We start from the raw sequence: 27,874 nt of genomic DNA on the forward strand, positions 1-27,874 counted from the left end.
TAGGCACCAAAAGCTTTTCCATATTTTACTACAGAGGTACTTTTGATCTATTATGAGTTAATATGTAATTTGTAAACAGCTAATTCATATCCTACACGTACAAAATCACTTTTACAAAAATACTTTAAAAACTAGTAGATAATGTGTTCCCTGCTGGGCTATTCCTGGGAAGACATGTCTGGGCAGGTAACCCCCAGGACAGGGAGCAGCAGCAGTGACCGGCACAACTGTGGCTGCTTCTCCATCACTGTCCTCCTCCCAGCCATTCATCCTCAAGTTCACCGCATCTTGATTCTTCACCTCTCTCCTCTCTTCTGAGGCCTTCTTCCCACCTGGGGCCCAGCTCTTCAGAGGAGCGTGCCGGATAAATGAATAACAGGTAGACTTCTTCGTACCTTTCTACCACAGACGAGAACAATTCTGGTTCTCTGAGACATTCAGCAATCCTATTTCCTGTGGGCTTTCTTAGCCCAAACTTAAATATCCTTCAATCCAAGTTCTCAAGTAGCTAGGCTTCATGGTATTCTTTGAATAGTCCTTTTATACTCAGTCCTTCAAGTATCTGTATTACAAGATTTAACCCTCAGGGGGAAAACAACCAAGAAAGCTGTCTTCTTCCAATTGTTTTACATCCCATATTACTTGGAGCTCTGCTAAGAAAATACAAAAAGAAAAAGTTCAGCTCGATAATTAGCTGCAACAAGTTCTTAATGTGTGCTACTAGTCCGAAAATTATTGGTCTCTAGCCCAAAATTATTGCAATGAAATATTCAGTTCTTCCGAATGTGTCTAGTCCAAAATTACTGCAATAAAATATTCAGTTCTTCCAAATGTCACCAGAAGATCCAAGGTCACGTCATGCACCAGACCAGAAATCCACCGTGATGTTGGTATATAAAGGATTATAATCCACAGAGAGTAATTTATAAATACAACTAGTCAACCCATCTGTTCTCCAGACTTGTGACACCTGATGTAAGAGCTTCATCCTAAAGATAAAAAGAACAGTGTAAATGGTAATGCAAGAATTTAACATATATTTCCATTGTTTTTTGCCCTGCCCCCAAATTTGACAAAAACATCTTTGTCAATTATCGTACCATCTGGATTTCCTGCTGCAAAAAGTTAATTTTCCCCATCTAAAGTAACAGGACACCAATGATAGCCATGTGTTCACGTGTCAGACCTCATGTTAAGACCCTAGGGGCCCATGATGGGAAGAGTCAATGCACCCAGTCTACAGGACAGAAGGACGCACAAGTAACACGGACACAATGCAATACGCACCATCCATTGCTAACAGGTCCTTGGCTAAGCTTCAGGGTATCTATGAATCCTCCCATAGTGCTGTCTGTAGGCAGGAGGGTACACACCTCTCCTAAGAGTCTCAAACAAAATCAGGATATATGTAGAAGAGGATGAATGAAGCAGAACCTGACTTCGTGAAGGAGTCTGGGGAGGGGGCGCGGAGAAAGTAGACATGACTGAGGCTTAGGAGAAAGGTGCAGGAAAGGACAACCAGGCAGGGTCATCATCCCATGCAAGATGCAGAGACATGCAAAGCAGCAGGATGCGCTTCAAGAAGCAGCAGCAATTGCATGGCAGGAGCCCGGGATGTGGGGAGTGGAGCAGGTGGTGAGCTGAATTGGTCTCTAGGAATTTGGGGTGAAGAGCAAAACGTTTTGGTGACAGTATCAATGTGGACAGAGATCAGAAACACAATGAGCTAAGTAAGGTCAGAGAAAAATAATACAGTATGATTTCACTTGTATGAAGTTGAAAAACATATAAAACTAAACAATCTTTTTTACAGGGATACACACCTCTGGAAAAACAACAACAACAACGACAACAACAACAAAGAAACAGCAGAAATAACGATCATTATCACAAGTAATAATCACAAAAATTCAGGAAAGTGTGACCTCTTGGGTTGGGGGAAGGAAATGGGTATGGGGGGGGTGGGTCACAGGTAACAAATATAATTTGGGTGGTGGGCACTACCACTGTTCATGGTACCAAGAATCTTCACACTTTTCAGACAATTTGTAAGTATTATTTTGCATCTATTCCATAATTAATTTTTTCTTAATTTAAAGAGAAAAATGCACCTCCATGGACAAAGACTAGAAAGACGCATGGAAAACAGAAGTAGCTGTTTTGTTAAAGTTGCAGATTCTAACACATGGGCTAAAAGACTTTTTTTTTTTTTTAGTTTTTATTTTTTTTTAATTTAAATCCAAGGCAGTTAACATATAGTGTAATAATGATTCCAGGAGAATTTAGTGATTCATCACTTATATACAACACCCAGTGTTCATCCTAACAAGTGCCCTCCTTAATGCCCACCACCCCTTTAGCCCACCCCCCACCCAACGCCCTGCCAACAACCTCAGCTTGTTCTCTGTTTTTAAGAGTCTCTTATGGTTTGTCTCTCTCTGTTTTCATATTATTTTTGCTCCCCTTATGTTCATCTGTTTTGTATCTTAAATTCCATATATGAATGAAATCATATTTGTCTTTCTCTGACTTATTTCACTTAGCATAATACACCCAAGTTCCATTAAAAGCCTTTTAATATTGTTTTAAAGTATAAGCTCTAACAAAGCCCTATAATATTTTAATACTGTTTTTTTTAATGTTTATTATTTATTTTTGAGACAGAGACTGAGTGTAAGCGAGGGATGGACAGAGAGAGAGGAAGACACAGAATCCGAAGCAGGCTCCAGGCTCTGAGCTGTCAGCACAGAGCCCGACATGGGGCTTGAACCCACAAACCATGAGATCATGACCTGAGCTGCAGTCAGACGCTTAACTGACTAAGCCACCCAGTCACCCCTAATATTGTTGTAAAATGTAGAAGAAAATATCAGAACAAAGAACTGTAGATTCTTCAACTACAGTCCCATAAAGAACTGACTTATCTGTCAGGTTCCTGGGTGAAAAGTCTAATTCCTGGGGCAAGAAAAGTATATGGTAAGCCTAGAACAGCTCATCACATAGGAGCACAGGTAAGGGAGCTCTCAAAACTAGTGTAGTTATGTCAAAGGACTCAGGAGTCAGCCTGAAGAAGATTACACTTGCCAACAATGAGATAAACTGAGCATTGAAAAGAATATTAACTACATCCTGAAGGATGCTAGGGAACATCAAGTCATCATTTTGAAAAATCAGCACTGATTCTTTCCCTTTATCTGCCTTTTCTATAAGAACCATACCTTGGCATACTCAAACAGATGAAGGCAAGGCCTTCTTTGCAGAAAAATCTAATAAGTGCAGAAGGCATGATAGAATATCAGAATTTTATGATTCCCAATGGAATAATAAATATATTCAATGAGCACCGATGGCTGATAAAATCATCAGGTGAAAGACTGATGGGGAACCTGGATGGGACTGGTAGCACCTAAATCCACAGATCAATCTTAATATCACAAAGAACCAACAAGCCATCATATCTTCCAGTTGTGATACAAGAAGAGAGATGTGACATCATTGATGAAGTGTTCTAACCCTGAACAGTACTGCACTCTGTTCAAGCCTCCAGATCTAACTCCCAGCTTACAAGGGAATATAGAGGTCAGAGGCACATATGAAGTTATACCACCAGGATGCAAGTCACAAAATCCACAAGGTATAAAATTGCAGGAGACAAATGACCTGATTTGTTCAACAAATAAAATGCAGCAGGCAGAAGGTAGTAGAGAGGTAATCTACAGACTGAGAGATTTCAGAGAGATCATCCAAATGCAATGTGTGGATTGTGTCTAGATTCTGATGTGAATAAACCAACGGTTAAGGGAAAAAAAATTATGAGACGATCAAGGAAATCCAAACACTAAGTGGATATTTGATGATATTAAAGAAGTACTGTTAATTTCATTTGAGGTATACTGGTTTCATTTTAGGTATACTGGTTTCTTTAAGACTTCTTATATTTAAGGATACATACTGAAGTATTTACACAGGATATGCTGTGATATCAGATTTGCTTATAAATAATCTAGCGAGGGAGGAAGAAAAAGCAGGAGAAGGGAGAGAGGATGTGAGTTGGTAACTGTCGCAGCTAGGAATGGGGCACATGAGGGTTCCATATACCACTCCCTCTACTTTTGTGTCTGTTTGAAAACTGCCTTAATAAAAAGCTTTGAACAAAAGAAACTGGCTCATCTGATTGAATTCAGCAGACCTCACTGACAGAAGAAACTAAGCAGGTAGCCTGCCAGCCATATGAATCCAGGACTTACCGTTCTATATTCACCTCATTGCCTCTGTCTCTAGTGTGGAAGATCATTGTATATTTACCCACATTAGGCATTGGCCGGATTATTTTCATTCTATGAAGCTCAACCCTAGAAGAATAATAGAAGTGTTTTTTTAAAAAAAGTCTATCCCACTTCATCTACCACTAGATACTTAAGAAGAATCATTTGCAAAAATTTACATATATGCACACACACACACACACACACACAGTCACACAGAGCTTGATTATTAGGATATTAGAATATTAAAATTAGGATATTAAAAAAAAGCAATCTTTTAACATCCGGCCTCAGGCAGCAAGTCTATAAAAGAATCACATTTAACCTTTATTATTGGGGTACAAAGGGGAGGTGTCAATTTACAGTTTGTCATTTTCTAAAACACCTCAGGAAACTTTTATGTTCAAGTCATTGGTTTATTCATAGTTATTAGTCAAGAACAACTCTGGAGACCATGATGTTCTTCTCAAATGAAAGCAAAACTGGGGTCTCCCCCCTGCCTTGAAGCTGAGGAGGATCAAGAAGATAGTGAAGTCACATAATACATGCAAGATTCTATTAGTCATCCCATCTGGACAGTGAAATGATTTGGGGAACATGAGGGATACTGTTTACCTCTAGTCCTTGTTACTCTTGCCCAGAAATCTATCAGGTGCCCTGTGTTTACTTCATAAGCCACAGCCACACAGGCTGCCAATGGGCCGGGCCTTAAAGTACTGATGCCCATCACTATGACCATTCCTATGGAGCCTGTGGTGAGGGAAATCCATTCTCTCCCGCCAGAAACATTCCAGAGACTCTCAGCCGAGACATGGGAGCAAGACCAACATGGAGCCCTGGCTCCTTCACTCTAAAGCACTGGGGCAGTTCTGGCAGTCACACATCTATTACTTCAGAACCCCAGCTAAGAAATGTCCTTCAGAGGGGCACCTGGGTGGCTCGGTCGGTTGAGCATCCGACTTCGGCTCAGGTCATGATCTCACAGCTCATGAGTTCGAGCCCCATGTTGGGCTCTGGGCTGACAGCTCAGAGCCTGGAGCCTGCTTCTGCTTCTGTCTCCCTCTCTCTCTGCCCCTAACCCACTCGCATTCTGCCTCTGTCTCTCTCAAAAATAAAGAAACATTAAAAAATAAAATAAAATAAAAAAGAAATGTCCTTTCTAAGAGGCAACAGTAGGAGGAAAGAGGGTCTCCCAATAGCCCCAAAAGCCTTATTATTAGAAGTCTGAAGATACTCGCCTCAATTGAGGCTACTGAATACTTATTCTTGGGAGCTAGGGATAAGACTGGGTCACAAAACCCAAGTTTGGCAGGGAGGGGGGAGCTGAGAGAAGAGTCCAGACATACTCCCTTTGAGCCCCCAGAGCAGAAAGTAGTGCAAGAGAACTTGAGGGTAATGCCAGCAGCCCTGAGTCTGGCTGGGGTGTCAGGCCAGCAGTTGCTCCCAGTGTGGGGGCTGGCTAATGCATAAGGGTGAAAGGGAATCTTGGTCTGATCCTGGGTGTGCCACTCCTCACAGGCTGTTGGCATTCTCTGCTCTGGAAATTGAGAACTGTGCCAGGATTCCCTGGTGTCTGGTCAAAAGCACAGGCTTATAGGAGTGTCTGGGTGGCTCAGTTGGTTAAGCATCAGACTTTGGCCTAGGTCATGATCTTGTAGTTCCCGAGTTCGAGCCCCGCATCAGGCTCTGAGCTGACAGCTGTTGCAGACTCTGTGTCTCCCTCTCTCTCTCTGCCCCTCCCCCACTCAGGGTCTGTCTCTCTCTCTCTCTCTCTCTCTCTCAAAAATAAATAAACATTAAAAAAAAAAAAAAGCTACAGGCTTACAATAGGCTCTCTGGCCACTTTCCTCAAATTGCAGTTTTGCAGAGTTCTGGACCCTGTCTCTGTAAGTAATACCCACCAAGTCCGCAGAAACCCCCATCGACACTTCTGGTCTCTAAACACCCGCGAGCCAGAAACAAACGACCCTCCATCATTTCTGAACTGCCAATGGCGAACGGCAATTTGGGCCATCCCGCCCTCCCCCTGCCCCCTGCCCCCTGCCCCCTGTCCCCTTTTAAGCCGGACTCCACGGCCTTATGACCTGCTGGACTGGCATCTAGAGGAACTATCCACAAATGAGGGTTTCCAGAGCCACCACTGATAGACAGCAGAGCCCCATGAAGGGGACCTATCCCTGTTGTTCACCTGAGTCTGAGGTCATCGTCTTCGCCTCCCCATCCCCAGTAGTTGTTAGAGAATCCATTCACCTTGAAAAATTGCTCTCTGCTTAGGGCAGTAACACCCCCAAAATATCCGTTGTAACGTAACCTGGAGCAAAAGAGAGGAAAGAGAAGGTAACATTAGCACAAGGCCGTCTGTTCTCCACACACTCTTCAGAAATCTCTATTTCAGGCCTGGCATTCTAGGAACAGTCTGAGGACCAGGCACTTTCATCCATCCACTCCTACTTGACATCCACCTCCCCCAACGTTCCTGGCCTTCCCTGTCTGCCCTTCTTTCCTGTCAACGTAAGTGCTCACGTCCGCTCACTAAGCAAAGTGCTATCCACCTGTTACTGTGAATGTTTGTGTGTGGAGGTCTACAGAGGTACCTGTAAATGTGCAGCACGACATCAGGGTGAACAACAGATTTCATCTCACGTGCCAATCCAGTGAATAGTAATGGCTGCCAAAGGCATGGGGTTAAGGATTCTGAGGCAGCCTCCAGGTTCAGCATGAATGAATGCCATGATGAATATACTGTTTTTTTATTTTTACTTTTTTTTTTTTTTTTGGCGGGGGTCAGGTAGAGAGGACACAGCTCCTGCACACACTTTGTATGCAAACTCCACTTCTCTGCATGCAAATCTCCATCTCATTGTCCGTGTGGTGGAGAAGCCAAGGCACCTCAACAATCCTGAGGTTTCTGGCTTGGGTAACAAGGTAGATGACACAGTCTTTAAAAAAAAAAAAATAGAGGGGCGCCTGGGTGGCTCAGTCGGTTAAGCATCCGACTTTGGCTCAGGTCATGATCTCACGGTGTGTGGGTCCGAGCCCCGCATTGGGCTCTGTGCTGACAGCTCAAAGCCTGGAGCCTGCTTTGGGTTCTGTGTCTCCCTTTTTCTCTGCCCCTCCCCCACTTGTGCTCTGTCTCTCTGTCTCTCAAAAATAAATAGATGTAAAAAAAAAAAAGTTAAAAAAAAAAAGAGTACACAGAACAATAAGAGGAAGACAGTGAATTATGTTTTGGATAAGCTGAATTTGAGATACCCCTAGTGCTTTTACTAGTGGGCAAAAGGATATAGGGTTCAAGTTCAAAAGAGAAGAGTGGCTACAGATACGGCTTTGGAACTAAGATGTCAAGAGGCAGTAGCTGAAGGGGCAGGAGTAGGAGACATGGCCTGAAGACAACATAGTAGGTGATAAGAGAGCACAGAGTGGAGCTATGTGGATACGATAAGAAAAAGGGAAGGGAGAAGAGGTCAAGAAGGACCTTCAGAGGTCAGAGAGCACCTCCCAGTCATACGGACTCTTATGGATTATTGGCACACAAATTAGCATATCTGAGAAATAAAGATGACCCCTGAATATCACACTGTAACAATTCAGAAATGCAAATGAGGGCAGCTTAATAACTTAGATGTTACTAAATAAAAAGGTATGAATATATGGAGAATTTCTAACTTTAATTAACTTCACTTCAAAGTATTCCAGGACCAATTAAATATTTCTGCTTTGCAGAGCACCTGGGCAACTCAGTAGGTTAAGCATCCAACCCTTGATTTTGGCTCAGGTCATGGTCTCACATTTGTGAGATAGAGCCCCACATCTGGCTCTGTGCTATCAGCAGATAGCTAGGGATTCTGTCTCTCCCTCTGTCTCTTATCTCCCTCCCCCGCTTGCACTCTCTCTCTCTCAAAATAAATAAAAATACACTTTAAAAAACAAACAAAAGGAAAGATCAATAAACACATAGGCATTGCTATCTAACAGGTGGAGTCAGTCCCAAAAGCCAATTTGTAATTCAGCTATTTCTATGTTCTGAGTATAGATGGGGAGGCCCTGTTTAACCCACAGGGGAATAGATTTACTTATAACCCCTCAACCTAAAATTCTAGAAAATGGTATTACAACAACCTAAAGTAAACAAAAGGAATGCAGGGCTCAGAAAGCAGCTGTTACTGGCCAAGACACCCACTGCAGTGACTTGAAGCCATGGCCACTGGACTCTGACAAGGGATTAAGGACCTGAGACCAGCAGCTTCATCAGGACACAGAGCAACATCACTGCCCAGGCACAACCTGCCAAGCACCAACAATGGGTCACCAGAAGAGAACCAGCATCACTGATTTGGGAGTGATGTATTAAATAACCACTATCCACTGTGTGCAAAACCGCTGGCTAGATGCTGTAACAGGTAGGCCCTGCCCTCAAAGAGCTTATAGTCTAACACAAGAGGCAAACTTCATCAGCGTTCTGAGGAAGGAGATGCCGTGCATCAGGGGGCCAGCAGGTGGGTCTGGGAGGATTCAGATAGGTAGGAAAATGGGGAAACTCTTGGTGGTCAGAACTCCATGAGGAAAAGTGGAGAGAGACACAAAGGAGGGCTGTCTGGGAGCACCCAGAAAGCAGTGCAGATGCAGTGGGAGGTGCCGTAAGAAAGGTTTAAGGAACTCTTAGTTTCCCAGCTGTTTCTTAGATGGCTAACGTCTATGTGTTTATTGATCTTTGCTTTTGGTTTTTCTTCTTACCAGGAAAAGCTTAAATATTAAATTGGCCTTGGAACAGTTTTTTTTTTTTTAAAGGGCTGTAAGGCCCAACGGTAGGGAAAACATCGTCATAAAATAACAGTAGAGTCCTTGAAGAAAGCAGGCAGGTACCAAAGGAATTCTTGGCAGTAAAATTTCCCACAGGCTGGTCCAGGGCTTCATCACTGATCCATAGTCAGTAGGATAAACAAGATTTATTTCTGGCCTCATCAGAGTCTGAGACAGTTAGGGCAAATTACTTCAAGTTCTTCCCTCTGCAGGGTAAAAACTTCTTGTACTTCTCCTCATGGGGCTGTGGTAACAATGATTAAAGCTAAAGTGCGTGGGGTTTTAAGCTCTGTGACTCAGTGAAACGTAGTGACCAGCAGGGAGAAGACACTTAGCTACCTTCAACCCCACCTGCCCTCCAGGCAAATAGAGGGGCTTTGCCCAAAGTAACAAAGGTAAGAAGTAGGTAAGCGGAGATAAGAGCAATTCCTACATTACTTGCACTCACCTCTCTCTGGCCCCAGAAGATGAAGCGGTTTACATGATTCATATAAAGAAGTAGAAAAATGTAAATAACAAACAACGAGGACCAGAGGAAAACTTAAATCAGAACAGAAGATTAACATGGGAAATATATTAGAACTGTGATCTACAGATAGATTCTTCTCTCAGCTTCTGAAAGAAAGCCATGGGTTTGGCTCAGAACTTCTTACATCCAGATCAGAAGAGAAGACACATTCAATCACCTGATTCAATCACCTCCCCTATTAAGAAATCACCCTACCAGTTACTCAAAGACGACAAAGGCTCTCTGATATCTAGTTATAAAAGAAATGTCTGGCCAGTTACGAGAACAAATCAAAACATCAAGATTCATACAGGGGCTGTTTTTAGAGTAAGTAGCATCTGATTGTGGCACTGAAGTTTTGCTGAAAATTTATTTCCAGCAGAAAAGCCCAAGAATTCAGATTCTTGAGGTCTGGCTTAAAAAAAAAAAATCTAGAATCCCAACAGAAAGCCTTTAAACAATCCCGTGTAGCTACACTCTGAAATAAACAACGAAAACAATCTTGTGTGATTATAATGTCTTGTCACAGATGTTCAGAAAGAATTGGACCCTATGAAAGGGTCAAAGTACAGGTGTTCTGTGTTATATACATGGTGATAGCTTATTAATTTTACGCAGATGGTTGACATGCTTCTGAAAATGCCAAGGTACCCTGACATAATAAGCTGCTTTCTTCCATGCAGAGGTGGCTCTAGGAGACCAGAAAACAAAACGTCCAGGTAAGAATCAGGATATAATTCCTCAAAGGAAAAAAATCCTGTGATTCTCTTCCAGACCCCTCCCCTGCCCTCTGGCCCCACTATTCCTGCCTAATTCAGGAGCATGGCATCTCCTCTCCCAGCTTCTCCCCTCTGCCTCGCTCCACTCAATACACTAAAGGCCAGCAATGAGCTTTGTCCTGTCATTCTGCAGCTGTAACCATGGGTCAGATGCCCCCCAGTCCCTTCCACAGGAAATCCAACTTCCTCAGCAGACTGAACGAGGCCTGCATAATCTGCCTACCCTCATCTCTTGCCTGTCCTCCCTCCACCATCCCAGACATTCATTTTCCAGCCCGAATGAACTACCTGCGTTTCCCCCCAAAACCACGCCATGTTCTCTCTTGCTTCCACGTCTTGGAAGCTGGGAAACTCCCACTGTTGCACAAGATGAAGGTGCCATGTTCTCTGGGGAAGAGCTTTAGACCCTTCCGTAAGTGTTTCTTAAAGACCTTGTGTGCTCACCCATTGTGGCTTATTCTAGGCATTTGTTTATATCCCAAGTGTATATGGGGCTTGGGTTCAAAGTCAGTAAGGCTGAACAGAAGCTATGTGTCTGCTCAGAGGTGGAGGGGATGGAAACGAAGATAGAAATGATGGTGGTGTCTAAGCAATTCTCACAGTGGTTGTGAGAGTGAGGAACTTGTCCTGGGTGTCCTGCCCCTGAACAGACTATTCAGTGGATATGCCCTTCCCCACTCTCCCTCAGAACCCTGGGAAGATGTCACAGTCTGAAAAGAAGAGTCAGTTTCACAACAGAGGCCTAAACGTTGACCGAAGGGGCATGCTCTTGTTGCCTGCTAGAAGGGGAAGTCAGGGACACCTACTCAGTGTGGACTTGCTTGTGAAAGCTGCACCGTGGGGGCACCGTGGGCGGGGCTGGCCCTCATTTGCAATGCCTGGATTGCCTTCCCTATCCTGTTCTTTCCCTTCCTCTTTCATCCTCTGCCAGGGTTGGTATAATTCCTGTTTTGAACTCTAAGTGATACGTCCTGGACCATTTTTCCTGTTCTTTATTTTTCTATAATAGTCTGGACACTACGCCCCCCACAGCTTTGATGACAACAGAGCGAGTTTCTCCGCCTACGCAAGCCCTGGGCAGAGCCACCGTACCGCTTACCTATACCCAGTGCTGTTCCGGCCAACCACCAGATGCTTGGGCTGCTCCTCACACTTATAAATGTTCAAGTCGTTCTCGGGGACCAGGTCCACATCGTGGAAAATAAAGCAGTCCCAGTTTTCATCCTTGAGAGCTTCTAGATAGCCCACATTCAAGAGTTTGGCTCGATTAAACTTTTTACTTCCAGCCTATAGATACAGAAATTAAAACTTGAAAAGCTCCGGAGATAAGGTTTCACACCATGCCTCTCTTCAGTTCAGAGGCAAGAGCTGGAATTATTCTTTCCAAAGCACAAGAATATACTTGTGACATGAAGATCTAACAGAGTAGATGTGATCATAAATGACCACTTGCTTGTGTGTTTGTTTTTTTTTCATATACATTTACATTCTAAAAGCTATAAACATGCCTTGAAATGGACAGTTGCTGTTTAATGCGTATAGAGTTTCAGTTTTGCAAGGTGAGTAATTTCTAGAGAGTGGTTACACAATACTGTGAATATACTTCACACTACTGAACTGTATGCTTAAAACCAGTTAAGATGCACTTTTAGTGACTGTGAACCTGGGGAGATTCCGGCAGGGCTCAGGGTGTCAGATTTCACTGTTCTCCCAGCCCATCAACCTTGCCTTGAAGCCCCTCAATAAAATAGTTTGATCCAAAAAAAAAAAAAGTTAAGATACTAAATTTCATGTATATTTCACCACAATTTTTTAAAAGGTCATACTTTTAAAATACAAATAAAAATAACTCAAAAAAAATTTTTTTAAACATACATTTATTCCACATAAAACCATAAACCTTCTTACATGGTAGTCATGCCAATTACCATCATTGCTTTACTGTTTAACCTCTAGCTAATCCAATCTTACCCTATGTAACAAATTTGCACTAAGCTTCTAAGAGACACAGCTTGCCAGAAAAACAAAAACAAAAAAACAAAAAAACAAGAAATCTGGACCTATAAACAGAAGTTATTGGGGTGAGGGGTGGCTCAGTCAGTTAAGCATCCAACTTCAGCTGAGGTCATGATCTCACGGGTCCGTGAGTTCGAGCCCCGCATCAGGCTCTGTGCTGACAGCTCCCGAGCCTGGAGCCTGCTTCAGATTCTTTGTCTCCTCTCTGCCCCTCCCCTGCTTACATTGTCTCTCTCACTCTCAAAAATAAACAAACATTAACATTTAATGGCAGAAGGTAATCCTCATAGTGACCTCATGGAAAGGGATTCATCACTGGGTAAGAAGAGAACACAATTCAAACAATAATATGAACAAAGCTATGTAGTATGAAAAAGATTTTACGGAATTAATTTTTTATGGCTATTTGGATCAAATTCCTTATGAATAAATTCCAGTTTAATAAACAGTTTATCATAACAGAAGTACAGGCAATTCTCAAGTTACCACAGTATTTTCCTGAAAAGAATAACAAAGCACACATATTTTTTCTAGTCACAAAATACTGTACATTGGGGGTTGGTGTCCTGAGTAAGGATGGAGAATGACTAACAATGTTAAAAAGAAAAATAAGCATAAACCAATAGTAAAATTTTGTTTCAAATCCTAAAAAATGGCCCCTGGTTATTAAAAAGTATACACTGCAGAACTGCATCTTCTGATTTGTCGAAAGTTGTCCTAAAACAAATACTGCTCGTTATAAAATGCAGTTAATGATTTTGAATATGAAGCATGCAGTTAATGATTTTGCATTCTTGTCATCTGTAAGGCTTTGAGGGGAAATTATTTGGATGGTCTGGGACAATTTGGGGGAGCTAGACACGGATATTTAAGTGGATATCTTATTTTTTTTTTCAATAAACATTAATACCAAATACAGGCATCTTTCATCAGCCACTCTACTTAGAGCTAAATTCTTCAAAAGCAGCCTACACTTATCACTTACTGTATACCTACTAAATTGTCCTCTGGAAGCCTAATACATGAGTTGAGAAAGTGAAAATGAAACATAAAATGTTTTATATAATAAAAGTTATAGTCAGAAAGGAGGAAACAGTCCTAGAACTCCATGGCTATTAACACAGTAATCTGTAGGATCCCCTGCCTAGATCCCCACTGAATAGCAATGCTCAATAATGAAAAATTCCAGCATCTCATCGTGCAGTGTATAGCAGCTGCAGGAGGAAATATAAGGTAAATCTCAGGAGAAAATCTTTGGGCAGTCATTGGCTAACAGAGAAGGGCTCACACAGACAAAAATAAAACAAACCAGACTTCCTCCAGAGGTTCACATCAGAGACAGTAAAACTCCCAGCACTTAGTCTGATTATTCCACACTCTGAGACAAGAATTTCCTTTACTCCTTTCATGGATAAATGAGGTAGGAGACCTTTTCTTTGGTGACAGTTTGGTGCTCCTTTTACCTAAGATACCCAGAGGGCCAAGTCCCTCGGTCTCTCCTCACAGAGAGGAGGACTGGGAGGGCAGAGCCTGGGTGTGCCCCCCACACTCACCTGGTGGATGACGTAGATGCCATAGTCCAGCTGCTGCCTCTGCAAGAAGGGATGGAGGTGTTCGAGCAGGTACAGCAGGTGTTTCTCTCGGTTCCGGTGTGGAATGAGGATGGCGACCCGCTGGGAAGCCTTACATTCCTCGGGGTGATACCGGCCTCTGTGCACTTTGGGATTTTTTGCCTCCACTTCTTCCAGAGTGAGATCTGGTTTGAAAACAAGCTTGTTTTGGCCCCCTACAATAAAAACAGGACACAGGAAAGAACAGTAGCTGTCTCATCAAGGGCTGATAGGATTATATGAGCACTGACCTAAAGCCCTTAGAACATTGCCCAGCACACAGTGAGGACCATGAGTGTCAGCTTTTATTATTATTACTTTAAAGCCTCTTTTGGTCATGAACTATAACCAGAGTCATGTGACCCAGGGTATTTTCTGCAAAAGCAAGTAAATGACATATGAGAGCATTCTCTTGTGGCGGGGTAACCAACTCTGGGTCTGTGATTCATCCGTACAGAGGAGATGCATCTGTCCCACTGACCATGGTCAAGAGCCAAGATCAGGGCTAGACTGAATAACTTCAAATTTGCTCGATCCCCTTTTCCTTCTCAAAATTAAAACTCAAGAGCATTCCATGGAATCAAGCTCACGCTCAAGGCCATTTTCCCATTCTTTCCATGAGCTCCTGGGAGCTATCCTAGCTCCCTGAAGGTAAAAACCATGAAACGAAATAGCAACTAGCCTCCTGCCTAACCCAGCAGTAACATGTATGTGCAACATCACAATTCTCCCATTGTGCATGGTAGCAGACATCCCAGTGGAGCATTTGCTCAGCGAGTCTGGACACAGCCTAACTGGATGAAACCCAGCGCCACCCATGGGAACCGACCTCATGCAAGGCTTTACAGATCAGGCTGAAGACACTGGCCCTCCTCCTCAATCTGAATTAACAGGGAATACTGACTGGTAAGAGAAGAGGCAGAGCTTTGGATAGAGAACTCAGCCACGCTTTTTTTTAACTCCATATATACTGGCCGGGCCATAACATCTCAAGATGCTTGCATGTTGTGCCGTCCTCTCCTGAACAAAGCAGTCACAGCTCCCTCCAATGTGTAAGTCACCACGCCTTGCTCCATGTGACCACTGCTGTCCTGGCCACAGCTGCTTAGACCAGGCTCCAGTGTCCGTGAAGTGGCTGAAAGACTCGGCCTAATGGCACCAAGGGCAAATAACTGCTTCCAGCCACCTACAGACAACAACCAGCCTCTAGGAAAGAGCCTTTCCTGAAGGTATGACACATGGAGTTGGCAGGCAGAAATGCCCTAAAAACAAACAGTAAGAAAGGGAGGGACGTGAAAGGCAAGCTACCAGAGCTGCTGCCAGGCCGTAGAGCAGCCAGAAGATGATGGTGTGGCTGTTGGGACGGCTTCCCATGTAGCCTGTTATCAAGCCCCACCATGTGAGTTAACCCACGCCTCTATTCTTGGCCCCTGAAAGAGCCCCATGCGACAAGTCTGATATAAGCTAGTCCCCTTGCTCACTTTCTCATTGTCTTAACTTTTCAGGTGCCCTACCCTTCTAGAGCCTGCTTCCATTCACTATTAGTCTCCCTACCACTCCTTTGGGATCTTCTCCAATTTTGTTTCTTCTTGGGTCACTAATGGCCCATGTTACTTCATCACTACTTTTGTCACCTTCTTAATCCAGGTACTTCCTCAGTATTATGTCATGGCCCATGTATTTTTATGAAAACTTTAATTGCTTAAATATGTTGTAAGGATTTTGAACAAGGGAGACAGTACAGTCAGATGTGCAGTTCAATGCCTCATTTTCCTATCTCAACTTGTGTAACTTGTGAGCAGAACAATTTCCCTCAGGTAATCAGGAGTGATATTTTGGCTGTTCCATGACTGAGTAAAGAGAAGCAGTATGCCAGTAGAAACACAGCACAAGGCTGTGATTCAGTGAGGAAAGAGAGTCTGCAGGTTTTCGTTCAGCTAAGAGCAAGAAGCTACCCCACGGGGGGCTACTTTAGTGTATGTACTTTTCTGAGACAGAAGGAATCTCAACTGGATTTTTGATGAACAAACAGGAATCCACCAGGCAGACAGAGATTGAGGAAAGGCATTCTGGAAAGAGGAAACAGTATAAGGCTCAGAGGAGTATCTGGAGAACTACAAGTGCTTTGATGTTCTGGAGAATCAGAGGTCTCATATAATCCACAAAGATTCTAATATTGCTGTGGAGCTTTTCCTCTCTAATCAGTGTGTTCCATAGAACCAATTTACCATTAATTTATTTTTTTATTATTATTTTTTTAATGTTTATTTACTTTTGAGAGAGAGAGAGAGAGGCAGAGTGCAAGCAGGGCAGAAAGAGAGGAAGACACAGAATCCCAAGCAGGCTCCAGGCTCTGAGCTGTCAGCACAGAGCTCAATGCCAGGCCTGCACCCACGAAACACGAGTTCATGACCTGAACTGAAGTTGGACACTTAACCGACTGAGCCACCCAGGCACCCAAACCAATTTACTGTTAATTTAAACTGAAAGGCAAGACATCAAAGGGGAATCAGAACATACAATATATTTAAGAAATAAACACTAAAGATGACATTGAAAAACCTACTCAGTCCTGTCCCTTGACTGCATACTTCTGGCCATGGGAATGCTAACAGATGTGACATGAGTGGATTTCTCCACCTGTGCTCTTATGTCCTGTGGATGCCAGGAGAAGGACATCCTCAAGTGAGCTCATTGGTCTCAGGTGGAAAAGGTAAGACATATGGAGCAGAGCCACCAGCCTAAATCAGTGCACCCCCCAATTCATCTGGCAGACTTGTGAACGAAATACATGCCTGTGGATGTGAGACTTCTGTGGCTTGACAATAAAATTGGGTATGCTCGTATAATGGAAAACTATACATCAGCAATATAGACACATCTCACAAACATACTGTTGAACAACAAAAGCCAGACACAAAAGATTACACATCGTGTTTCTAATTATGTAAAGCTTAAAAACAGGAAAAATCTAAAGGATGGTGTTAGAATCTTGAAGTAAGGGTCATGACTGAAAGAAGCACGAGAACTCCCAGGGTTCCAGAAGGATTCCAGTTCTTTTTTTTTTTTCTTTTTTTTTTTTTTAATGTTTATTTATTTTTGAGACAGAGAGAGACAGAGCATGAACAGGGGAGGGGCAGAGAGAGGGAGACACAGAATCGGAAGCAGGCTCCAGGCTCTGAGCCATCAGCCCAGAGCCCGACACGGGGCTCGAACTCACGGACCGTGAGATCGTGACCTGAGCTGAAGTCAGACGCCCAACCGACTGAGCCACCCAGGCGCCCCAGGATTCCAGTTCTTAATGTAACATACTGATGACACAGGTATATGCATTTTGTGAAACTTAACCAAGTTGTACACTTCTGATTTTTATGCTTTTCTGTATCTATAAATGTGATATTTAATTAATAAGTTTACACAGCACTTGAAAAAAAGAAAAAAGAACTTACTGAGGTATGGAGACACAGAAGGGCAGTTGTTGAGGTCTGCTTCTTTCACGGATGCTTCCTGAGTCAGAGTTTTTCCCTTCCCCCAGACTAGGACCTTGTTGAAATTGGCCATGAAATCCTTTGCTTTAGGAATCTCTTGAATAGCACCCACAAAGTAGTTACTGGTGGCCCACCCAAGCACTGTCAGGCATAAGAGAAAAAGCAACAGTAACCGGAACTTGTAGGAAAGGTGGAAAGTCACGAAGAAGCCCATGTCTGTTATTACGTGAGGATTATGTCTCTCTCCGCTTCACTGCAGGGGAAGCTTCGAGTTCAACTCTTGTAATCTGATGGCAAACTTGGTGACAACTGAAGATGCAATGCCTGCTTTTGTTCAGTAATTCCGCTCCAACAATCTCTGGAAGGCAATCACAAAGACATGTTGTTTCACATGGAAATCCTATCCTGAATGATTCACATCAGTGCAAACTGAAAATCTATTCCCAGTGGATCTTGACTAACAGGAATGGGAATTCTCCAATGAGGGGTTTGAGATCAGAAAATCGGATTTCAGAGGTCGAAGGTTCCAACCAACTATACATCCCAGGAGTTACCACCCAGGCTGTCTGTCACCCAAGAGGAAAAGGCATTTCCAGATGTCGCACAGGAGGAGAGGGCAAAGAGGAAGCTGTGAAAGCCTCCTCCTCAGTACTGAGTCGGGCATGACCCAAACTACAGCTCCCCAATTTTTTCTTTAGTGGCCCCTTCCTAGCACAGCTTTAATAGACAGTTAGCAACATGTAAAAATCTTGTATTTTGACTCAAAGAGAAAATAAGGAGAAAGACAAAAGCTCTTCTCTGTGACAGCTAGAAAAACACGTTCCTCAACAACAGGCATTAAAGTCCAGGATGTTGCAGCTATAAATGTTACATTCACAACAAGGCACTGGCACAGGGCACATCCCAACAGGTGAGGGTGAGGGCAAGAAACATAAGAGAAGGCCAAGACAGGAGCTCAGTAATCTGTAAGACTAACAGGTGGAACTACAGTGCAGTGTTTAAGATCAGTGGTTTGGATTTAGGCAGAAACTACAGCTCCACCACGTATCAGCCATGACACCTCAAGTCAGTCACTTGACTAACTTCAGTCTCTTTACCTGTAAAATCGGGATAAAAACCGTACCTCCCTAGAGAGGTTACTGTATGACTGAACAGCCTAATGTATTAATACATAAAGTGTAGCCCATGCCTGACGCACAGCGAGCACCAACTACGTGCTGACCACCACTGTTGTTATTGTCCTGTTACTTACATAAAGTGACTCTAAGGATGGCCAACAGGTGGGCACACTGGTGGCTGCCCCAAGCACCACTCTATCATACTGTATTTCTCACTGCCAGCTGATGAACTGCCATTCTTCACGAGCATGTGGTGGAATAGCGTGAACTCACTTCTGAAAGGTCACTATCCTCTCAGTTCTTGACAAAAATCCAGTTTCTGAAGCCACAAAGCTGATGGCCCACTCTGGACCATGTGAACATATTAAGGTGATGAAGGCTACTTGGCAAGTCCCCCAAGGACACAGCCAGCAATCCCCCCCCGCCACATGTTCTCTGCATTGCCAAAACCACATCTGCCCTCAAATTCTAAGTGTGCTATCAGAAGGGGATAGAAAATGCTAAAGCCACAGCAGCAATAATCTCCACAGCCAAACATGCCCTCAGTTAAATGGATAGTTAAATGGAGACCAAAATATTTTCTGTGCCAAGTAATAACATGAAAACAAGTATGATCAAATCTTAAATAAAAGAAAAACAGAAATAAACTGTACATGTGTATGATATTACTCAAACTACAGAAATAAAACTCCAGAGAGAAATATTAGCCAAAAGCTAACGAGAACTGCATGAAGAGTAGGGATTAGCCAAGGGTACTTTTTTCTATTTTTGGAATTTTGTATGATATACTTCTGCCCTTTTATAGTGAAAATTTAGTTGTTGAGTTTTGTCCGTTTTTTAAAATTAGACATAGGGATCCCTAGGTGGTAATTCAATGTGAAAAATAAAAACAAAACAATCTTAGCACCTCTTGAGATAGTCCCCTAGTTACTAAAGGGTAGGATTCCAAAAATTTAGCTCTAGGCTAGTTTGAAGGAAACCTAGAAAGCATTTCTCTGTAGATTCAACGTTATAAATGAAGATTAGATTCCTGAGTCAAGCCACAAATGAGATTTGACTCAGGAAGCAACTAAACACTATGGCCTGTGTTTAGGGTCTTGTGAAGGCATCATAAGAAATGATGCCGAAGGCAGTAATAACAGCTAATAAGAGTGATTGATTTGTGCATCTACTCTATGGCACGCGCTGAAGTGAAATCATTTGTATTAACTTACTTCGCCTCTCAACTTTGCAAGGTAAGAATCACTAGTCTCATTTTATAGAGGGGAAAAATAAAGGGAGATTAAGGAACGTGCCCTCGACCACACAATTAGTAAGTGGTGGAGCTGGGGTCTGAACCCACAAGGCCAGGCCCAAAGCCTACCTCTGACACACCCTTCACATAGGCATTTCGATCTCTTTCCTCATCTAGGTACCTGGGTGCACCCAACACAAACCCTTAGAATATGCAGAATTCCCTTTGGCAGCCCCTCTCTCTGTCAGCCTCCTGTCCCTTTCCTTGGGACTGTGTTGGCATGGCTTTCTGTATCTGTTAAGTCTACAGGTTCCTGGGGCCAATCAGACAACATTTGGGGACTCAACTATACGAGGCTTAACTGCTAGAATTGGCAATAGTGGTTTTTTAAAGTTTTGGGTTTTTTTTTAAATTCCAGTGAACATACTGTGTAATATTAGTTTCAGGTATACAATACAGCGATTCAACACTTCCATCTCAATCTTGGAAAGTTTAGACTGAGAACACTGCTCTTCTAAAAGCTGCTTATGGAGGGATAGCCCCCTGACAAGCCAAGAGATTTCTGATCACAGAGGTACTATAGTGTTAGAAGCAGAAACGAGCAGAAAGCACACAAGTCCAGCACCCCCTCCTCTTACAGAGGGAGGAAGAGTGGTTTAGAGAGATTTATTTTTTTTATTTTTTATTTTTTTTTAACATTTATTTATTTTTGAGACACAGAGAAAGAGAGAGAGAGCATGAACAGGGGAGGGTCAGAGAAAGAGGGAGACACAGAATCCGAAACAGGCTCCAGGCCCTGAGCTGTCAGCACAGAGACCGACGCGGGGCTCGAACCCACGGACCGCGAGATCATGACCTGAGCCGAAGTCGGACGCTTAACTGACTGAGCCACCCAGGCGCCCCTGGTTTAGAGAGATTTAAAACCTACCCAAGCAGTGGCAAGCTGGGAATAATCGCAGACTAACATAGCTAAACTGCAGCCTACAGAATTTGTCCAAAGATAAGAAATTTATTACAAAAGCAAGGAACCATTCTTAATGATTACTTCATAATTAGCCCTTCACTGCTAACTCCATTTCTTAAGACATCGATCTAGTTAAAAATAATCACTTCCCCTTTTTCCCAAGCCTTGGTGCTATCCTCAAACCAACTGTACAGGGAGCCAGCACGAAGGAAGTTCAAGTGTGAGGTCTCCTTGGCACCTGGGAGTAAACATCTGAGGTGTGAAGGGTCTCTAACACTGGTCCAAAGATCTTTCAAGAGAGATCTCCTGCCCACCCTGCTTATCAGCTGAGTGACTGAGGGCAACCCCTCTCAACAACTTTATCAAGCTATTAAACATAAAGATATATATGTACTTATCTTAAAATGTTGCTATAAGAATTTAACGAGATGTTGCACCCAAACACACCTGGTACATTCCCAGGAACATAATAGTTATCAATCAAATCTATTTACCAATGTGATTTATGCTCAAATTTTATCAGGGTGCCAAGCAACATAATGTTAAATTTGGAATTACATTATGAAGTCCAGATAATTTTCCATTTCTCTGTAATTTATTTTTCTTTTAATCTTTTTTAACGTTTATTTATTATTGAGAGACAGAGAGTGAGCATGGAAGGAGCAGAGAGAAGGAGAGACACAGAATCTGAAGCAGGCTCCAGGCTCTGAGCTGTCAGCACAGAGCCTGACTTGGGGCTCGAACTCACAAACCGCGAGATCATGACCTGAGCTAAAGTCAGACGCTCAACCGACTGAGCCACCCAGCACCCCTATTTTTCTTTTAATGGGTAATATATTACCTTTATGATTTAAACAAATCGTGATTTTTAAAAGCAAGTTCTTTCTAGGGCAAGTAACTCTAGGTTAATGTTTAGGGAACTGTCATTAGACTGGACTTATTTATAATAACATTAAGTAATTGACAGACCTTGAACCTACCCTTGAAAAGTTTCCTTTTTCAATCAAAAAACAGACAGGAAAATCATGACTGTAGGCAATAAATTCAGGTAACGTGAAAGAAGTTATTTTAGGGCAAGACTCTAGAAGTCTGTCTTATAGTTCAAAATGATGAGGCTTTCAAAACTGGTTTTTCCTCCCTCTCAATTCAACCAGTCTTTTCTGAGCATCAGCTATTTTCAGGCATAGTGCTAGGCACTAAGGGGAGAAAAGAGAATTAAGGTAGAGTCCTTGCACTTAGAGTTTATTTCAATCCTTTCTTAAATTTCAATGAGTCTTTTGTTTTAAAATATGCCAGCCCCACCCCTGAAAATGGAGGAATAGATGAAATAAGACTGACAAAATACTGAGATGTATTGAATTAGCTGATAGGTACCCAAGGGTTCATTTTGCTTTCCTCTCTACTTTTGTGTATGCTTGAACTTTTCCATAATAATGAAAGAAAAAATCTGGCAAGGAAGATAAGCTATAACTAAAGATAAATCAGCATTTATGCTAGGTATCATTTTTGGAGAATCTCTACACATACACATCTCTGTACCACAGGGGATGGAGGGAGAATACTAGGTGCAGTCCACAAATATTTACTAAACATTAATGCACCAGAAGAAAGGGTGTGGTCTTCATTTAGCTGCCAAGAGTGCCAAGTCAGAGTTCTAAACCCAGCTGTTTTCCAAACCCATCTGGTTGTCCTTTAAGCACAGAGCCTCTCAGGGCACGGCCCCAGGCACATGATCCTACTCCCATAGGCCTCTCTGGAGCAGCAGCAGGGGAAAGGCTGGTATTATGCTACTCGTTTTACTCTTGCAGAGTTCCTGAGAGCTGAGTGTCTGCACACATGTTGTCCTACCTTCTTTGGGCCTCTGGTATTCGTTCTTCTATTTATAGCTCCCTTACCTGGCTGCTAAGTGATCGCTGCCCAGACCCTGAAGAAGCAATGATTCCCTGGGTTGGGGGTAAGGATGGGATAGAAATGATGACAGCCACTTACAAGCACAAGCCATTTAAACTCAGAGCCTGAGCCCCTAATTGTAAGCTCCAAAACTGTAAGCATTTAAGCAAGAAAATGATGATGGCATTGCATGTTAACTCACAGAATACAATGAAGAGTCCACAGTGATACAAATGATCAAATAAACAAATGGGAGGAAAAAGGGCAGCTCTTTCTTATAGGAAACTCTCAATTAATAAGGAAGCAGGAGGTAGAAAAAAATCACTAGGCAAACACCACTGCATCAATTGTTGCAGACAAGATCCATCAATGAGAATTAAAATTAGTGGATGAAAAGTTGAGGATAAACAGAGTTTGCATAGTCTCAAGTATCTCCCCCAAGATAATTATTAGTTGCAAAGGGAAAGACAATAACTTCACAGCAGAGTAACATAGATTTCACCCTAAGTGATCAGGTTTAGTATCATCAGTGTTAAGACCTATCAACCTCATGAATCAGTGATATATTGAACTCCACAAAATAACCAGTACTCTCCAAAAGGGTCAAAATAATGAAGGACAAGGAAAAACTGAGAAACTATCTCAGATGGAAAAGACAAAGGAGAAATAACTAAATGCAATGTAGATCCTGGATAGACTATGGGAACAACAACAAAAAATTATTAGCAGGAAAACTGATGAAATCCAAATAAAATCTGTAGTCTAGTTAATAGTACTGATAATTGAACCATGGTTATGTAATGGTCTAATATTAGGGGAGGTTGAGTGATTTCTCTGTACCATTTTTGCAACTCCTCTCTAAGTCTAAAATTAATTAAAAATTAAAAGTTAAAATTTTAAAAGTCAGAGACTGAGCAAAACCCAAGTCAATATACAGCAGTTAACTTAATTCTCAAAGAGAACCATTGTTTTTTGTATTCCTGGACCTCAAAATGACCTGACACATAGCAGGTGCTGAATTTGGTAAATAATCAGTGACCTTCTAGAGTATACTAGTTGAAATACATAAGGACATACCATAATCCCAGGCTACTACTAAAAACAAATGAGAAGGCAGGAGAAGGAAAAATAAAGATTAATAAAGAAGAGAAAAAATTAAGTGGGTCTCAAATTCCATTTGGGGAACGTTTTAAAAACTGAAAAAGGCTCACCCCCATGCTGGCTCCCCTCAGGTAACTAACACCAACACTCTTCTAAGAGTAATGAGCCCCATCTCTAATAAATGGCACTTCTTCTCGGTCATGCCCATCGCCTTCTGCTCCTCTGCCATTGAGTATTCAAAAGCAGTGCCTCTCTCACCTGATTCTGAAAGGAATTGCTGCTTAGACCATCCCTTCCATCCGGAATTCACAGAGCACACAGGAGCAGTGTCTCGCACTCTAGGCAAGAGCTTCCCGATGGTCCTGCAATAACTGTTTCACGGTAAGAGTCACCACAAAACAATCAGGAAACAAGCAGTAAATTTAACTAGCAAAGGACTGACACTGTTTTATATAGTAAATGTTATACAGCATAACAGAGTCTGTAAGAATTTCTGATGGGGGCTTTGAATGGAGATTCATTGTGTATGTCTGTGTCAAGTTCAGGTATCCCAGAGAACCCTGCAGGGGGGTCAGTCAGAGTTCCCTTTCTGCAGTCCTTAGGGGCACACCAATGAGAAGGTTTGAGAAGGCCTAAGGTAGTGGAAAAAACAAAGGCTCTGAAGTCACAAAGAGCTGAGTTCAAATCCTGTTACCAGATGCATGAATGGCTTTCGGCAAGTGACCTAAATTTCTGAGTCTGTTTTGCTATTTATTTAAAAAGCATGTTTCATACATGGTTCCAAGAATGCCTCTTACCAAATATGGCGGGGAATGTTAAAATTGAAGATTGCTGGGCCCTACTCCAGAGCTAATGGGTCAGAACAGCTGGGCCTGGGACTCAGGAAAATGATTTTTTTTTTAATTCAAAAATTGTTTTAATGTTTATTTTTGAGAGAGAGAGAGAAAGAGAGGGCGCATGCACAAGTTGGGGAGGGGCAGAGAGAGAGAGTGGGAGACAAAGAACATGAAGCAGGCTCCAGGCTCTGAGCTGTCAGCACAGAGCCCAATGCTTGGCTTGAACCACGACAACGAGATCATGACCTGAGCCAAAGTCAGGCGCTTAATTAACCGACTAAGCCACCCAGCCCCTGGGAAAATGAATTTTTAACAAGTTCCCCAAGTGACTCTTCTACCCATTAAAATTTGAGAACCACTGAAATAAGAGAATGAACCTAGAAGGCAATAGATCCTTTACAAATGTTAATTTTCCTTCTAGTGAGGAAAAGTAGTGAGAAGATACGTGAAAATGAGATTTTAAAATGCATTTGAATAGCTTTTAACTCCATCACTTAATTTATTCTAAGGAAATAATCAGAAAGGCAGACCACGATATTCAAGCCAACATTATAAAAATAAACAAAAATTGAAAAGAATCAGAATGTTAACGATATAGAGCTGATTTAATTAATTATGGTAACTCCATATGCCAGAACATATGCTTTTATAAAAAGGTGTTTAAAAAACTTAACTACATGCGAAGGTGCTCATGATAGCAAACTGGAAAAAAAAACCAGAATATAAAAATGTACACAGAATACAATTCCAGTTATTCTCTAAATGTATGGTGTGCATTTATGTCTTTTACATATATATATATATATATATACACACACACACACATACACATATATGTGTGTATGTGTGTGTGTGTTTGTGTCAGAAAGAATGGTGGTTGTTTGTTAATTATAGGATTTGGGAAATTGTTTTTTCCCATATGTTCTAATTGTTCTAAAGTGGGGTTTTTGTGGGGCGCCTAGGTGGCTCAGTCGGCTAAGTGTCCAACTTGGGCTCAGGTCATGACTCACAGTTCAAACCCTGCATCAGGCTCTGTGCTGACAGCTTGGAGCCTGGAGCCTGTTTCAGATTCTCTGTCTCCCGTTCTCTCTTTCCCTCCCCCATTCATGCTCTCTCTCTCCAAAATAAATAAATAAATAAACAAACATCAAAAACTTAAAAAATAAATTAAGTGGGGTTTTTGTGATCAGAAACGTTTTTTTTCTAATACAATGACTATATAGATTTCCTTCAAAATACATTAAAATTTATAGGTAACACAATAGATAGTTGTACAAGATACAAGACTGTAACCTTCAGCTCTGTAAGTTTGGCAGCATTCACATAACTTTTAAGGAAATCTGTTCTAAAGAGGCCCCAACAAGCCCAAATCTGAAAGAAAAAACTCAGAGGCTGTCAATAATTCTCAGTGCCACAAGAAAATCCTGTGATCTCTGTTTGAAATTCCTATCCCTAGGCTCTACTCCCAGAGATTTTTATTTCAAAGGTCTAAGTGAGGTCAGAGCATCCATATTCCATATTTTCAATAGGAACTTAGGTATGTTTGAGAAACCACTGTCCCTTGACGACTTAAAAAAGAGAACAAACCCGCCACTGACTTGCTTTTGATGTTTCCACTCTGAATAAAAGATCTTCAAAGAAATGATTAGTGCTCAAATCATTTGCATGCATCTCTGGAAAAAGCACCCATTATTATTAGCTCAGTTTAAAGTAGATACTAAACACTTATTTGATGTGGCACATAAAACACAATATCAGAGCTAGTTTTACTGCCCCCCCCCCCAAGATTATGTGGTCAAACAGGTCAATATTTCTAACAGATGTTTCTAACCTGATCAAGGCATAGATCTTCTCTCCCAATAATGCACAAAGACAGGAACCTGAACATTTTTGCAATTTCGTGGGGGTTAAAGGCCAACCAGAAAATAAAATTCCAAAAAGATAAACTATGGTCCAATCAAGCATTATCTCCTCGCCCTAGAGTCACATTCCAGAACTCCTGCCCAGCCCTCCGGCCTAGGATAGCCTTCTCCCTCTCTTTTTAAGCCCAGTCTCTTAGCCTGGACCCTGAATAATACTGATGCCTGGACTTTCTTGCATCCCTAACATGTTACCTTCCTTTAAATTAAAAAAATTTAGAAATTAAAACACACACACACACACACACACACACACCTCCTGAACCCTCAAATTACTATCTTCTTGCTCCTCCTTTTGATCACCAAAGGGCTGCAAAGCGCTTCCTGAGCCCTGGCCACCTCCACGTCCCCATCCCTCTCCCACTCTTGAACACTATGCAACCCAGCGCACACCCACTTTGTAACTGCTCTCCAAGGCTAGCAATCCAAAGGCCTTTTCTCAGTCCCAATCCTCCTAGACTTTTCTATTCTTTTCAAACTAGAGACAGCCTTTATCTTCTAATGGAAGCCAATCAACAGACACTGATCGACAGACGGGGGATGGCCTCAGAGCCCACTCCGGGCAGGCGTCTCTGAAGTACTTTAAAAGCCAGGTGACTCTCACAACTCTCCGGCGCCAGCAGGCCGCAGGCTGGGATCAGCTGATCGGTTTCCTAGGAGAAACCCTGGGAGAGAGGGCTCTAAGGAGGAAGGGGCTTTCTCACGTTGATGTGCCCGCGGGGAAAGAGGTGCTGGGGGACGACCCCAGATTCGTGAGACCACCCCTGAACCTCTCCCTACCTGGCAGCATCTGGCCCGGCTTCCCCGCCGGCAGCAGAGGGAGCGCCGCGGAGGTGCTCGCACCTGAGCCGGTGCCTCCCGCCAGGCTCGGCCTCCGCAGGCCCCCTGGCCGACCTCACCGCTCGGACTCGGGCAGGACCGCCCCACCGAGCCAGGCCGCGCCGCTGCGCTGCGTCCGCCCCACCGCACGCCCAGACCCAAATTGGTACCCACCCCGGTGCGCCCCACGGCGGTGCCCACCAGGAGCCCGCCGCCGCCCTCCGCACCGGACTGCGCGTCCCGGGCGCCTGCGGAGCCAAGGCCCGGCGCACTCACCGTAGACGCGGCCCCGGCCAGCACCGCCGGGAGAAGGGAGGAGGCATGAGGGCCCATGGGGACCGCCCCCGCCACCCCAGAGGAGGTTCCCGAGCGCAGGCTCCGCCCCCCGCGTCCGCCCCGAGAGTCCGGTCCTCCGGGCCTCGCGGGCTGGTCTGCCAGTTTCTCCGCTAGCGTGGCGCTCCACCCCAGGCCGGCCGGACCCCACCCGGGCAGTGGAAGAACGAGGAGGGAGAAAGAGGGGTGGACAT

General features: G+C 43.1%; 1 protein-coding gene across 2 annotated transcripts; it reads right to left on the reverse strand.

Moving 5' to 3' along the window:
- On the reverse strand, positions 1 to 27,669 carry B4GALT4 (beta-1,4-galactosyltransferase 4). 2 transcript variants are annotated; one of them, XM_049628233.1, is made up of 7 exons: positions 27,624 to 27,669; positions 17,428 to 17,824; positions 13,922 to 14,154; positions 11,452 to 11,639; positions 6,454 to 6,576; positions 4,248 to 4,352; positions 1 to 989 (listed from the first exon to the last, which is right to left on the reverse strand). In XM_049628233.1, the coding sequence occupies exons 2-7, from the start codon at positions 17,678 to 17,680 to the stop codon at positions 857 to 859; spliced, it is 1,035 nt and encodes a 344-aa protein (XP_049484190.1). In that variant the 5' UTR covers positions 17,681 to 17,824; positions 27,624 to 27,669; the 3' UTR covers positions 1 to 856. The 2 variants fall into 2 exon arrangements, with proteins under 2 accessions (XP_049484190.1, XP_049484189.1); XM_049628232.1 differs by lacking the exon at positions 27,624 to 27,669 and adding an exon at positions 24,032 to 24,703.
- Positions 27,670 to 27,874: the final 205 nt, after the last annotated feature.

The sequence above is a fragment of the Panthera uncia genome, chromosome C2, assembly GCF_023721935.1.
Source record: "Panthera uncia isolate 11264 chromosome C2, Puncia_PCG_1.0, whole genome shotgun sequence".
Lineage (NCBI taxonomy): Eukaryota > Metazoa > Chordata > Mammalia > Carnivora > Felidae > Panthera > Panthera uncia.

Bases quoted from the DNA above. Each gene is read 5' to 3' on its own strand.
- B4GALT4 (XM_049628233.1), bottom strand. From the start codon at position 17,680: ATGGGCTTCTTCGTGACTTTCCACCTTTCCTACAAGTTCCGGTTACTG. The intron at 11,640-13,921 runs GTGAGTGTGGGG...CTGTATCTATAG, and splicing joins GCATCTACGTCATCCACCAG to GCTGGAAGTAAAAAGTTTAA. The intron at 6,577-11,451 runs GTAAGCGGTACG...CTTTTGCTCCAG, and splicing joins CGGAACAGCACTGGGTATAG to GTTACGTTACAACGGATATT.